Source organism: Pristis pectinata, chromosome 11 (assembly GCF_009764475.1).
Source record: "Pristis pectinata isolate sPriPec2 chromosome 11, sPriPec2.1.pri, whole genome shotgun sequence".
NCBI lineage: Eukaryota > Metazoa > Chordata > Chondrichthyes > Rhinopristiformes > Pristidae > Pristis > Pristis pectinata.
The window spans coordinates 44,111,487-44,127,281 of record NC_067415.1 but is presented as its reverse complement, the minus strand read 5'-3'; the positions used below and the strand labels follow the sequence as shown (position 1 = coordinate 44,127,281).

The window sequence follows — 15,795 nt, the reverse complement described above, 5'->3', positions numbered from 1 at the left end:
AGTCACAGTGCAAAAAAAAAATCAGTGATTAACAGAAAAGAGACTAATGGTTTCCTTAAGGAGTTGAGGGAACCCTCCTACCCTTTAGGCCACAAAAGAGACTCTCAAAGAAGCACTTATCTGATGGACTCAGCAACTCAGACCTCCATTTCACTGACTGTTAATCATAGGAAACACTGGGGCCTTGAGAGCCTGATGTCAATATAATAACTGAATCCTTCCTCTTCAGTGCTGGACACGTATGCCTTGAACCCAGTGGCATGGAAATGGCCAAGTGTCTGCACAGATAACTGGGGATATGTTTGCAATTTTTAAACCTTCTCCTGCCTGTAATGGAGGAGTCAATTTTAGGGCCATCATATACGTACGAGGCCTAAAAGCAGTTTTCTTCCCCCCCCCCCCCCCCCCTTTCACTTGCTCTTTCATGTTATTAAACCTCTTAACTAGTAGGAGCTATTGGTAATTTTAACTTCTTCCTATTATCACTGTGACTAATATAATGCAAACTTGTAATAAGTAGCTGCCCTCTGTTCTGAATTGGCTTTGAGTAAATGGAGCTGCTCCACTGTTCTTAAGTAGTTTGGAGATTTTGGAGCTTCACAGCATGCTGCTGCTTGCCTTGTCACCAATCAATGTACCAACCAGCGCACATTTGCATGTGGAGAAACTGGAGCACCTGGAGGAAACCCACAAAGTCAGGAGGTAGAACATCCAGACTTCACTCCTAGAAACCACACAGTCTGAGGGATAACATCCAGCTTCTGGGTTCTCTGGAGCAAATAATTGGAAAGTAATTTGAAAACTATATCTTCCTCCTGTATATTGTGACGATCTAGGGTGCTAATGCACAGCATGACTACAAGAAGCATTTCATATTGAAAATTTCTCCAGCCCTTGAAATAATCTTTTCTTCCAGCCATATTTGAAAATTATTGCAATTAAATCCACCTTGCTTATTGTTTTTCAGGATATATAAAATGAAAGACTCCTTAACCTCGAATTTCTTTTATAGAAAGCAAACAAATGGTGGTTGGTACTCTGAATATCACTCTTGCATTAGAGTTCACCCAAGAAATATTAGAGATTGAGAAATTAATTTGTTTTATTACCTTTCCTCAGGTTCCTTCATTCAAACATTGGAAATAACAAAATTGAAACTCAGAGAAATTTTCCATTTATATATTGACAATTTAATCAGATACTAATGTCAATGTTATGACAAATCTAAATCTAGAAACCTAGGTGATCTTTCTTTCAAAAAAAAAATTGTTGAGAACTATATTTCCTTTCTTTATGTATCTTGGTAGTGTAAGAATGTAAGGAGTAATTGTATACAACAGAAAATTTGGAAGAAAAGAGTGCAAGAGGAATAAGTGGTGAGCATGGATAAAATGATTTAACAGCAAAATAATCTTTTCCAGTCTCTCCTTAATGACCCACTTTATATTGGATTGAAACACAAGCGTGTTCGTGGGCAGGCCTATGATGAATTGGTTGATGAGTTCATGCAAGCAGTTACAGACAGGTAGGATATTGTAACCTACATTTTCTCCTTGAAGAAAATTGTCTGTGATACATGGTATGGTTGAAGTTGCTGCTTAAAACTGGATAAACCAGTCGGCATTGAGCTGTGTATTGGATTTGGACACAGCAAAGTCACATTCATTCGAGTTGGATCTATAAATTCTTCCTAAAGAGAATCTGGGAATTTCTGCCTAAATTGGGAATGACTGCCTTTCAGGCCAGTTAAATGATAGTAATATCATTGTACTTTGAGAATTATATCGCAAGTCCCAGACTCCTTCAGCACATCCCTGGGTAGATTTTTCCCATCGGCAGGATAGACTCAGCAAAAGTGTTATGCAGTCGGGAGCAATGATCCGGGAGTCTGTAACATTGACTCTGTATTCCTCAATCTTGTGGTGTCTGGTCAGGCAAGGAAATCTCCTGTGAGTCGCCACCAGCAGTCAACTCTCAACTGATGAGTCCATTTGAACACCATTTGGGAGAAATGGCACAGAATGTGATTCACTGAGAAACGTCACTAATGTTGCTGTCAGATAGCACCTATTGCTAAGTTTTGTATGAGAGAATCAATGAGAGAATTGTCTTTTTGACCTTGCCCTTGTAATTACTGCTGTCACATTACCATCTATTCACTAAATGACATGCCAGCATGAGGAAGCTGCAACACAGCGCTATGTGCATCAAAGTCAGTCAAGTTTTTTGTCATATGCACAAGTACATGTATGTACATGCTAAACAATGGATGCAGCATGCTGTAGACTGAGCTAAGAGACTCGATCAGATCAAAGTTCTACATTCCTACCATATCTAGTGAATAATGGGGATGGAAAATTAAACAGGAGGAGAAGGCCAAAAGAATGTTCCTACCCTCAATAATAATATTGCTAACGTGAATGCAAAAGACCAGCATAAAGTGTTCATCATCACATTCAACCAAAAGTTCCATGGATTTTCTGTCTTGGTCTCCCCCAAAGTCTCCAACATCACAGAACTCTATTTTTAAGCCAACTCAGTTCATTTCAGGTTACATCAAGAAATTGCTGAGTGTACAGGTTGCACTAAAGGTTATGAACCAAACAATATCCTGCCTGTAGTATTGAACACTTGTCTCTATCTAGGCCATACATCTGTCTGACAATGTGGAAAATTGCTCAGATGTGTCCTGTCAGCAGAAAGCCTGATGAATCCATCTATTTAATGTGGCATTTAGTCCACTCTCAATCATCATCATTGATAAAAGTATTGTCAACAATGTTATCATGTGGCACTTTCTCATCATTAATCTGTTCTTTGTTACTAAAAATGTTTTCTGCCATGGCAACAACTGCAGATCTCATTGTAATCTTGGTTTTAAACTTGGACAAAAGAGCTGAATTCCAATTGTGAACCATGTTTGACAGCGTGGTTCTAGGGAGTCTGGCAAAATTGTACTGTGAGACTCCAAGGGAAACAATCCTCTGGTTGGAATTTGCACAAAGGAAGTTGGTCATGATCTGTAGAAGCCAAACATCTCAGCCCCAGGGCATCATTGCAGGGCATCTTCTACAGGACTATGTCCAGGATTGAGACACCTTCAGCTGCTTCATTTATAACCACTTTATTATAATGACAAGAGGGAAATTATCGATGTTTGTAATGTTTAGTTGCTGTCACAATTCCTCAAACAGTGAAACAGTCCTGCATCTATGCAGCAAGACTTGGGCAGCATTCAGACTTGTGTATTGGCAAGTAACATTCACACAACAGAAATGCCAGATAGAAACTCGCTCCAATACATTCTATTATTTTTAAGTAAGTCACTTTCAATATTATTTTGGGTCAGTATTGACCAGACACTTAACATACAAGTCTGTTTCAGTTATGGTTGTAGGATAGATCAAAAGCTATGTATTCTATGATGGCTGACCATCCCCGACTCCATAAAGCCTTTCCACCATCTACAAGGTCTAAGTCAGCAGTGTGATTAAAATGTCCTCCACAAACCAGGCTGAGTGCAGCTCCATTTGCACTCGGGCTCAATATAAGATTAGATTTCTTTATTAGTCACATGTACACTGAAACACAGTGAAATGCATCTTTTGCGTAGTGTTCTGGGGGCAGCCTGCAAGTGTCACCATGCTTCCGGTGCCAACATAACATGCCCACAACTTCCTAACCCATACGTCTTTTGGAATGTGGGAGGAAACCAGAGCACCCAGAGGAAACCCACACAGACACAGGGAGAACATACAAACTCCTCACAGGCAGCGGCAGGAATTGAACCCGGATCGCCGGCACTGTAATAGCGTTACGCTAACAGCTATGCTACCGTGCCTGCCAAAGCAAAACAGCCTACTTGATTGATTTTTTTTTTCCCACCCCCATCCACTATCTTAAACGATGACTCCCTCCATCATGAGCATATTGTGGCTGCTTATTTACTATTTACAAAATACATTGCAGCATCTCATCAAGGCTGCTTTGACTTCACCTTCCAAACCACTTGACCTTTATCGCCAAACCAGTCTATGGCAATGAGGCACTTGGGAAACCCACTGCCTCTAAGTTCCTTCCCACACATCATCTTGAATTGAAAATTTATTGCTGCTTCATCATTGCAGAGTTCTGAAATTCCCTACTGTGGGAGTGCTTTCAGACAGCAGTAGTTGAAGAGAAAAAACTCATTGTCAATATAAGGGCAGATGGGGATGTGCATTAAATACCTAAACAGTAGATATTTTTTTAAAAATGTCCATAATGAGTCAGACCCATAAATAAAGTTGAAGCAGCACATGTTCCAGAAATGAACTTCAAAGATAAATTCAACAATCAGTTTGCCATCACATTGCCATCAAATCCCTGGATGAAATGCTGAGCTTTTTCACCTGTGTCTGACATATCAAAGAATAACACAAACACACAGAGGTCATTCAGAAAATCTTGCACCTGGTATCTTGTTTCAGGTAAGTGTGATGTTCTCTTACCATTTAGTTTTGTTTAGTTGTTGTCATATTTAATGCACATAATTAATCTACTTCATTGCATTTAAGGTATGGAATGAACTGTCTCATTCAGTTTGAAGATTTTGCAAACTCCAATGCTTTTCGCCTTCTCAGCAAATACCGCAACAAGTACCTCACTTTTAATGATGACATACAAGGTACGTAGTACTAGTTGATTATTTTAAATTTTGTCATTTTATAAACTGGCAGTTAAGTAAATCATCCTTTTGAATGGTTAAGCAGTGATGAACTAGTTAATGCTTTAAATCTAATTGGTTGATATAAATTATGTGGATATTGCTGTTAAACCTTTCAAATATTGGTGCCAAAATTCCACTAAATACAGTCAAAAAGGAACCCTCCACTTTGGATCCAAAGTGTCTGTGCAGGTTTCCATGTTTTGAAAAGAATTAAAGTACAGCCTTTTATGGTTGAATATTTCTGACATATGAACATGCATGCACTTCTACAAAATACAACCAGCAAAATCAAGTAAGTAGCAAACTTTCCTATCTGAAATACTTTAATCAGTACCCAAAAGTGGCACATTCTTACCTCATGACAGCCTTATTGACTATGAAAAGAAATCTCCTTGGCAAAGGAAAGTAGAATCAAATCTGATATGAGGCAACAGATTTTTTTAAACTTATTGTAGTTTGGAAAGAAAGGAATCTGAACAGATGTCAGTACCAGACTGGATCATTTTGCTAACTGAGGAAGAAGAAATGATGGTCCTTTCTTGGTGTAAGAACATAAGTGAGAAATATTCAACTTGTTTCTGAGAACCATAATGAAACAAAATCTAATTTGTAGGTTTTGTATAATGAAAGAACCCAAATCTAAAAAGACTGAAGGTATGTAAAAACAAGTATTTTAAGTACTAAAGAAGTTGGGCAGCATCCATGGAAAGAGAAGCAATGTTTCAGGTAGATATTTCTCTCTCTGCCTGTACTGCCTGACTGCTGAGTATTTCTCAGAGTTTGATTTTGTATTTCAAGTTTCCAACATCTGCAGTATTTTGCTTTTTGAATGACTAAATATCTTGAGTTAAGGTAATGAAAATAGTTTAAGATTCTGGTTCATTGTTCTAATGCAATAGTTTAGAATTGTTGGTAATACACATGGCATCTTGTCTTTGATGATACTAAAATAAAATCATTAAAATCTGATTCCATGGTGAAATTCTATTGAATGGGGCTGTTGAATCAGATACAGTTGCTGAACCATCTCAGTACCAGTTGTAAATGTTTTTGTTGAACGTCTACTTCAAACATTCAATCATTTTAACACTTTTAAGGAATTGAACTTGAACCCTGGTAGTCTAAAATATTTTATTTCCACCTCCGAGAATTAAACAAAAATAGAATGAAAACTCTCAACAAAGGCGGTTGGTCTGTCAAGGAAAGTTTGAGGTTCTGGATTGTTGGAGGTGAGAAACTTAAAGGACAGGTGTTGCATCTCTCGCAGTTGCACAGGAAAATGCTGTGGAGAGGTGTGGATATTGGCAGAGATGGAAAGTGAACTAGAGGAAATGGCCTCTTTTAGAATGCTGATGTTGTCATGTATTGCTAGACAGAAGAATCTATAATCTAGGGTCTTAAAAAAAAAAGCATCAGATTGAATGTAAGTCATTTATTGGTTAAGACATTGAGTATTCCTGGTAAAGCCAGCATTTATTGACCATCCATATTAACCCTTGAACCAGTGCTGGTGAACCACCGGCTTGTGAGCCGCAGTTTTCCTGATGAGGTACTCTCTCAATGCTGTTGACTGGGAATTCTGGGCTTTAGACCCAACAATGATGAAGGAATGGAGGCAAGTTTCCCTGCTGGGATGGTGTGTAATTTAGACGGCAACTTGCAAGTGGTGTGTTTCCACTTGCCTGCTTCTCTTGTTCTTCTTTATGGGAGAGGTCATGTGGGTGCTATTGGAATAGCTTGGGCAAGTAGCTGCCTTGCATTTTGAAGATGGGACACACTGCACCAAAGTAAAACTGTGGTAAAGGGACTTTTTTTTGGGGCAGTGGATGGCGTTGCCAATCAAGAAGGCTGTTTTGTCCTGGATGGTGTTAAACTCCTTGAATGTTGTTGGAGCTGCACATCCAGTCAATTGCAGAAGCTTCCATCATTCTCTGGGGTCTCGTAGACGGTGAAAAGGCATTGGGGTGTCAGCAGGTGAGTCACTCATCACAGGATATCCAACCTCTGACTTGCTCTTGTAGCCACAATATTTATGTGACTGGTACAATTGAGTTTCTAGTCAATAATGAGCCCCTAACTTGTTGATGGTAGGAGAAGGTAATTGAATATCGACAATAGGTGGTTAGGCTCTCTCATCATAGATTGTCATTGTCTGGCATTTTTTTGATGTGACTGTTTGTTAATTATATTTCATCAGCTCATGTTTGAATGTTGTCTAATCTTGTGGCATGCTCACTTGTTGGGGAGTTATGAATGAAGTTGAATGTTGTGCAGTCATTGGATGTGGTGGAAAAGGAGTGCTTTCCCTTGATGCCCATTTTACCAGAGCTGCTTGATGCCACACTTGCTCAAGTGCTGCTTGATGACAATGGCAGTCACTCACCTCACGTCTGGAATTCAGCTCTTTGCTTCCTTTCCCAAACAAGGAACAATGAGGTCTGCAGCCAAGTGGACATTGCAAAACCAAACTAGCCATTGGTGAGCAGGTTATTTGTCTGTAAATGCCATTTGATAGCACTGGTAAATACCACCTTCCACTTTGAATATTGAGAATAGACTAATGTGGCAGTGATTAGCCAGATTGGATTTGTCCTGCTTTTTGCAAACAAATCATACCAGGGCAATTTTCCACATTGTTGGGCAGATGGCAGTGTTTTAACTGCAATGGGACAGCTTGGCTTGAGCCACAGCTAGCTCTGGAGTACAAGTTTTCAGTACGACATTAGGGATGCTGTCTCATCCCGAATCCAAATGATCTCAGCCATTTCATAAAATAGAATTATCTGAAAACTGGGTTCTTTAATGGTGCCTGTTTTATGAGAAAGCCAAGATGGCTTATTGACTTGGCACTTTTGGCTGCAAATCTCCTTTTGTACTAGTGTGCTTGGTGCACTATCATCTAGGACGGGGCTTATCTTGGAGTTTCCTCTGACTATTGGCTGCCCACCATAGAATTAGCTGGATTATGTTACTGGACTATCACAGCTGGTTTGAAGGTTTTTGAGCTAGAATTGTACCTTGCTTACTGTTAATTTTATTTGCACAATTAAATGAAATTTTGAGGTCTGTGTGCAGAAGAAAATGTTTGTGAAGTATTACATGGAGACAAGGCTATACGGTCTGTGGAATGTGTGCTGGGGGCTGATTTCAGTTTTTAATAACCTGTGGAGTCGACCTGTGGATTGTCTTGGCCTTAGTCTGAGAGCTGGAGACAATGTGAGAGCATTCAGGATGTGGAATAATGGGATTGCTGCCAATATCTGATTGGGTGTGACAGCTGGCAGCACTGATGAGTCCTGGACCACAGAAGTTTGAGGATAACTTAGCCATGTAGGACACTGGAAAGGTATGCTTAGATCAGTTTAAGTGTAAGAAACTGGGATGGAAAGTCTGCTTGTGGCAGTTTTGATGTAATTTAAAACTGAGGTGCATAGGTATTCCATGGTGCAGCGGGCTGGTGAATCTCTGGAATTCTCTACCTCGGAGTTGTGGATTCCAGATCACTTCATGTATTTAGAGGAAATAGATACATTTTTAAAAGATTGGAGAATTGAGGACTATGTGGAACTGGGACAGAATGAAAGTTGAGGCCTGGGACAGATCAGCCATGGTCAAACTGAATGAAGGGGAAGATTTGACGAGCTAGGGGCCTTTCTTCTGTTCCTATTTTCTTGTGTTACTTGAGGGATTGTGGAGGTAAATTTGAAGGAGCGTAACAAATTGATGCTAACAAAAGCATGAAGAGGCTTAAAAGTAATTAAGAAATGAGAAGTCACAAAACCATTAATTCTTGACTTGTATTGAATCAGACTTTTCAATTGAATGAAATGAGGTAGCTGAAAATCAGTAGGGGGGACAAAATCAAGAAGTGGGAAGGTTCTGAGGGGCTGCTTGTCTACCAATTGCTAGATGGTAAAAATGCATTGGGGAAAGGCTAGTAAAACAATCCATGATGATAAGTTTTTCTGAATTACAAATTCAGAAAATAATTTTGGCAACTTTTTGTAATTTCTGTGTTTCCTGTGACCAGAAGAGAACTCAGCAGTGCCTCAGCCATCCCATAGGATCAGCATTAATCTGAGCATGATCCGGTGTCACTAAGCATTATTATCAGATATCCTCACTAGATCTGCTGTTGCTTTTGGAAACAATGTCAACTGATAAATATTAAAATCAAATTCTCTTCTACGTATTTTAGTCTCTGATTCAAAATGACTTTAATTACAATTCTGATTTTAAACATATAAATAGTTTGATAAGAACCTCATGGTAGAATGCCAGAACAAGTCATTCATCACTCTCTTGTCTCAACTATCTGTGTTTTTAAAAAAAAATAGGCAAGCCTACAACGTGATAATTTGGTTGCAGGCTTTAGCATTCAAACATGAATTGGCACTCCAGAGCATGACACAAAGAGGATAACACTGGAGTGGGGTCTCCATGGAGGTGTTTTAATGATGGCTCTGATTTTCCTGATCAACAGTTAATAAAATTAAGAGTTAATGAGTGGCCCTAAAAGAATTGTGGGATGATAGTACTGAAGGAAGCTTTTAGGTCATTGAGTGTGTACTTACTCTTTGGTAGATCAGTCTAGCTATCATCACATTCTTCTTCTTTCCCCGTAGCCCTGCAGGTTTCTTTTCTTTCAAGTAATTATCCAATTCTCCTTCCTCCACCCTTTTCAGTAATGCATCCTAGGTCACAGTAACATGATGTTCTCCTACCAATCCCAAAACAATGTTCTCTGCCACTAGAAACATTTTCTCCTCATTCAGGCAAGACCTTCATGATTTTGAACAGCCCTATCAAATCTCTTCCTTGTCTTGAAATGACAAAAACTGCAGATGCTGGAAATCTGAAATAAAAACATAATGCAGATCAAGCAGCATCTTGTGGAGAGAGGGAGAGACAGAATCAATGCCTCAGGTCAGTGATGCATCTGATTTCCGACTGCCTTCTCAGCTTTGTATCACCACAGCTTCAAAGATCTCACTACATGCACCCACAAGATATTGTTCCTACAACCACTGTTTAAAAATTGCGTAATTTAGTTTATATGGCCCTTTTCATTCTTCATACCAAAATGTGTCACCTTCACCCTTCAGTTCATTAAGTTTTGTCTGACGTATCTATGCCAATTTCACCTGTAGGTTCTGTTCTGCTGAAGTATGTTCATATCCTCCTCGTTGCTTATTGCAATTTTCAAAGGGATAGTATGTGCACACAGCAAGTAATTGGGAAAATCAAGAGAATGTTATTGTTTATTGCCAGGGGAATTGAATACAAAAGAGAGAATCTGTGCTTTTGTACATATAGGGCATTTGTTAGACTCCATTTGAAATACTATCAACCAGTATTGCTCCCTTTCTTTAAGGAAGGGTGTAAATATACTGATAGCAGTTCAGAAAAGTTCTACTTGTACCTCATATTGGTGGATTGTCTTTGGAGGTTACGCTCTTATCTGTCAGAGTTTACAAGAGAGTGGAAACCTGACTGAGACATGCAAAGTCCTGGCAGATTTTGACAGGGTAGATATGGAAAGGCTATTTCCTTATGGGAGAATCTAGAACCAGAGGTCACTGTTTAAATAAAAAAAATTAAGACTGGTGGGAGGCAAAATTTCTTGGCAAACAATGTTTTTTCTTTAAAAGGTGATGGGAGCAGAGCCTTTGAATAATTTCAAGGCAATGGTGGATAGATTCTTAAGCAAGGGTGAAATGTCACCGAAGGTTGACAGGAATTTGATATTGAGATTACCATCAGATCAGCCATGACGTTATTGTATAACAAAGTGGCAGAACAGGCTTGAAGGACTGGGTGGCTACACTTGCTCCCAATTCATTTATTTGTATTACATTTCTGAATTTTATGTGAGTTGAGTTAATATTACCCCTTGGAATGCCACTGTATACCTCCCTGCAGTCTGATCAATCACTCACTACTCTGTTTTTACTCCTTGGGCCAGTTTCATTTCCACATGAACATCATCCCTTTTTTAATTTTATGGGCTTTAGTTTAATAAAATTAAAGTAATAGCTTAATGGGGGAGGATAATGGTATACAAGTGAGGGGGAAAGAAAGTAATAATGGTGCTGATCCTTTGAGAAAAGAAAGGATGATGTGGAGAGCTCCTCGGGTTGTGCTGGGGGCTTTGATCACGAGGGAGTGTTGAAAGGACACCTTAGTAGGCAAAACAGGAAGTAGTCCTCCTTCCTGAGCCATTTGGCCCACATTTGGTGCAACAGTCCTCAGCTGCCAGGCTTCCTGAGACTACACAATCCCAGCTGGCCATTGTCAAATCTGGGAGAATTAAAATCAAACACATGCTGTCTCATTAATATATTTAAAACAGGAAATGGCAATTTTGAAGCTGGTTAGATTCAGGTCACCAATTTCAAAAGTGCTTTACTTCCCATCTGACACAATCATACCCATCTTTGGGATTAAAATTCTCCCCAAGTCTCATATGAAAGTACATCTCTTGAGGCAGGGTCAAGGCAAAGGTCTACAAAAGCTCCAACACAGGAAGATGAGGATAGATGGGAATTGAAGGCAGGGTTCTCTCTGCTCTGCCACCTGGGGAGTAAACTAAGGTTATTGTGTGGTGCAATTTTCTTATCCACAAAATTGTTCTATTTTCTACAGTAAATAGTAAAGTCAGTCAAACTCAATTTGACTTTCTTTTGGTATTCATATTTTACCAAATGCCAAATAGTCTTGTTCTGAAATACAGTTTCTATAAGTTCCCCCTCCACTGATTGACCGCTAGTTTCTAGGTTTATCTCTTTCCCCAGGGTGTAACGTTGTCAGTCCCCCCAGTTCTTGGGCACCACCACATTATCCAGGGAGGATTGGAAGATACAGGCCATCATTCACTTCAACAGAGTCAGCAAAGGATTTTCTCCCCCCTCACATTTAACACATTTACAACACACATGAAGTAGAACAGCTAATAAAGCATACCAGTTCATTGTTCACTCATTTTTGCCTCTGTATTTTTCAAAAGAAAATCTCCCTCGATACCATATTTGCAATCCTATCGCAGCTCTAACAAGATGAATGAGCCCATGTCATTTCACAAAAGTGAAACTAACCAGAAATTGAGCTGATGATAATAGCTGGCACAAGAATTAAAGAAGTGATCAGATGTTGACGAGCTTCTAAAGGTAAAGAGATAGTGGGGATATTTAGAAAATGTGCTTCAGTGAGGAGCTCAGACGGCAAAGGCTCTGCAGCTGAAGATGGGGGTGTGAAGAGGAGATGTACAGTAGGCCAATGGTAGAAAGACGAACACTCTACATAGGAATGTGGCATTAATGGACGCTGTGGAGGTGCTGGAATTGCAGATGAGGGGTAGGATTTTCAATGGGGACCATGTGCATGAAGTAGCTTTCACTTTCCACCACATCTGTTTCCTTTACTCCCCAGGTGGCAGAGCAGAGAGAACCCTGCCATCAATTCCCATCTACCCTCATCTTCCTGTGTTGGCGCTTTTGTAGACCTTTGCCTTGACCCTGCCTCAAGAGATTTACTTTCATATGAGACTTGGGGAGAATTTTAATCCCAAAGATGGGTATGATTGTGTCAGATGGGAAGTAAAGCACTTTTGAAATTGGTGACCTGAATCTAACCAGCTTCAAAATTGCCATTTCCTGTTTTAAATATATTAATGAGACAGCATGTGTTTGATTTTAATTCTCCCAGATTTGACAATGGCCAGCTGGGATTGTGTAGTCTCAGGAAGCCTGGCAGCTAAAGGCTGCCGAGGACTATTGCACCAACTGTGGGCCAAATGGCTCAGAAAGAAGGACAACTTCCTCTTTTGCCTATTAAGGTGTCCTTTTAACACTCCCTCGTGATCAAAGCCCCCAGCACAACCCAGGGGGCTCTCCACATCATCCTTTCTTTTCTCAAAGGATCATCACCATTATTACTTTTTTTTTCCCTCACTTGTATACCATTATCCTCCCCCACTAAGCTATTACTTTAGTTCCCCATGCATCAACATTTCTGCCAAAATTTTTCTGTTCATGTTGACATTATGTGATGTGTATATTGTGATAAATAAATCAGCTGGATAAACATTGCATGAGAAGAACAGATGACAAAATGAAATCTTTTGCAATAGAGTCAGGCTCTCTAATTATGTATGTTTCGGAAGGAGTAAGTTGAGTACACATTTCTTCTTGTATATTCCTATTTCATTATCCTTCATAATTTATTTCTAAATGGCTATTGTTACAGCTACTACAAAGAATCTCCATGTTAAGTGAGACATCTCTCATCAGTACCAGAAATGCTTGTGTTGTCTTTGTGTTTGTGACCCAGAATTTAATTCATGGGATATCTTGTTTAAACAATAAGCTCTCCCCTTGCAAATTTCCCTCCTATCCTCTGGTTCCAGAAAAAGATGCTGTTAGGTTAAAACCATGACTTTGTCCTCAGAGTTCCAAGAATATGTCAGTGTATTAAAAGAGAATGAGGCTAGTTCAGAATATTGTGAATTCTGGTGATGACTTTTTTTAATTTAAATTATTACATTTGTGTAGAAATGTGACTGTGCCCTCCAGGTTATTGCTGTCATCAGTGGAAAAACTTTAACCCCAGCTTGTATCATCCATTCCTTCCCTCTGCACCCAATGTGAGTTGGGTGTGATTAGAGTAGGGGCAGATACTCCCATCCCTATTCTCAACAACCATTACTTTAACTTGTGGTAAGACACTATATAAATTTTAGGGCTCATTCAAAACGTGTCTGAATTGCAGATGAGATGAGCAAGATTACAGGAAAAATAATGTTGATATCTTATTTGTCAAATTCACCAAATGTCAAAATTTCTAGGAGTGGGTGGAACCAGCTTTGGCTACGTAAACTCTTTTTGTACTTTAAGAACATTTTATACCTTGTTGCATGATGGCTCCTGTTGTGCACCAGCTGCCATTCTTCCTCTGTCATCAGCATCATTCTACCATCAGGCAGGTTGGCACCTGGCATGGAAGTACGGGCTGCTTTGCTCTTTTGCATACCCAAACGGGGGGGGAGGCACAGCTTCAATACTTAGCTCAATACAGTCCTGGATGCACTTCCCACAGACTGCCTCTCACTAGCAGGACAGGTTTACTTCCTGAAACCCATGCAGACACCAAATATTCCACTGCTCTTGGCCCATGTGTGCTGACTCCTCTCTGTGCTCCCTCTACACAATGCCACCACTATCTCTTGCTCTTTTCCAGGCCAAGCATTTGGAACAGTGAGAGTCAGAGTGTGTGTGAGAGAGAGAGAGAGAGATTCGGCACCAATGGCCTGGGCCAAAACATTGCGGTAGATGGCTTAATATTGTGGAATCTGCAGTTTCCACAGTGTCAGTTAAATTGTGGCCTTGCTCTTGGCTTTAGGGCAGTTGCGTTAGATACTCATTGCTGATGGGTGAGAGCCACAAGTATTTAGAATTTCATGGCCCTTTCATGCAATGCTGACCCTGATAAGACTCTACCACACAGCTGGGTAAGCTGCAATGAAGCAGAATTCTGTATGAAACTAGATAATGAAGCCTAGGTTTTTAGAAGGCTGGAGCATCTGAGCAGCATAGCCGTGCAAGTTTGCCATTCTTTCCATCCCACCCTGCACAATGCTCTCTCCACAAATTAAAGGTGGTGATGAAATAGTCATGATGGAACTTGGGAATTAATGATATATGGAACTCTGTGTATCTTGGCCCCCATATAAAACAGGTGCTGTGTGTGTGAAAGTGACACAACGGAAGAAAGGAGCATTTTGCTTGGATTAAAACTGCATTCCTTTGTTGGAGAGTATTTGCTTATCAATTGCAAACTATTGCACAGAAATATAAACAGCAGTATAAAGCTGCAAGTGATGATTTATTCTCCTGTGAAACACTTTAAGCCGTCTGGTTCACATGTTAAATGGTGTCTGTTTAATATGGTCCAAAGGAATCTATAGTTTGTTCAGGCAGCCCTAAATATTATAGAACAATATGACTCTCATTAAATTCAATAGTACTGGTTTTGTTGGGGATGGGGGGTGGGAAGAATTAAAATAAAATCCTTTCAACATGCCTAACTAAACAAATTAAAATTGGAATGTACATGATGGAAGTGTTTTACAAATATTTGGGAATTTGGCATCTTTCACTGCTCTGTCATCCTTTCCACCCTCTGAACATGAGAGGGAAGTTGGATTGCTTTTTATTCAAACTATAATTACAGATTATATAAGAAAAATAAGAAATTCTACGAAGAAGGACCCCCAAAGAGTTTTCATTGAGATTTGATATCATAATTAAAGGTTGAAATGTACAAGTCTAAAAATGTATGCAATATGTGTGATGGTGGGGGGAGGGGGGTGGGCGGTAGTGGGAATGAGGAGAGTAATTTATTCTGTAAGCAATCTTCACAAAATTGTCAGCCAATTTAAAATGTATGACTTGGTTAACATACTAACCAGAAATTTCACCATTTTTATTTTGTCAAAGATTAGACAAAGAACAATTGTTACCCCTTTTTCTAGACATGACCAGTAAATAGAGTTAGAAGATTTGGATATTAACATTCTCCCTGGAACTCCAGATATCCTGACTACCTTTCTAAACATGGCGATAGCTCCAAGTACCATTTATTTGGATTCTGGATCTTGGGTTCAGAGTCATAGATACAGTACAGAAAAGGGCTGTTCAGCCCACTGAGCCCACACCAACCATCAACCACTCATTAACACCAACCCTATGTCAATCCCCTCTTATTTTTCCCCCACATTCTCTCCACTACTCCCTGATTCTACTACTCAACTACACACTAGAAGCACTTTACAGTGACCAATTAACCTACCAACCTGCACGCCTTTGGGTTTTGGGAAGAAACTAGAACAGCCGCAGGAATCCCACATGTTCACAGAGAGAACATGCAAACTCCACACAGACAGCAACCAAGGTCAGGATTGAACCCTTGTCACCGGCGCTTTGAGGCAGTACCACTGTGCTACCTTAAAGCACCCGCTTGTCAGGAGTGGGATTTGAGCCCACGCCTCCAGTGGAAACTGCAATGCACCACTTTAGATCCTCCGCTATCCT

General features: G+C 39.9%; 1 protein-coding gene across 1 annotated transcript in view; it reads left to right on the top strand.

Moving 5' to 3' along the window:
- LOC127575821 (NADP-dependent malic enzyme-like) overlaps positions 1 to 15,795 on the top strand; it is a 107,235-nt gene that overhangs the window by 76,516 nt on the left and 14,924 nt on the right. The window contains exons 6-7 of the mRNA XM_052025957.1: positions 1,422 to 1,525; positions 4,557 to 4,666. Coding sequence (XP_051881917.1) covers positions 1,422 to 1,525; positions 4,557 to 4,666 — 214 coding nt within the window. The remainder of the gene's footprint in view (positions 1 to 1,421; positions 1,526 to 4,556; positions 4,667 to 15,795) is intronic.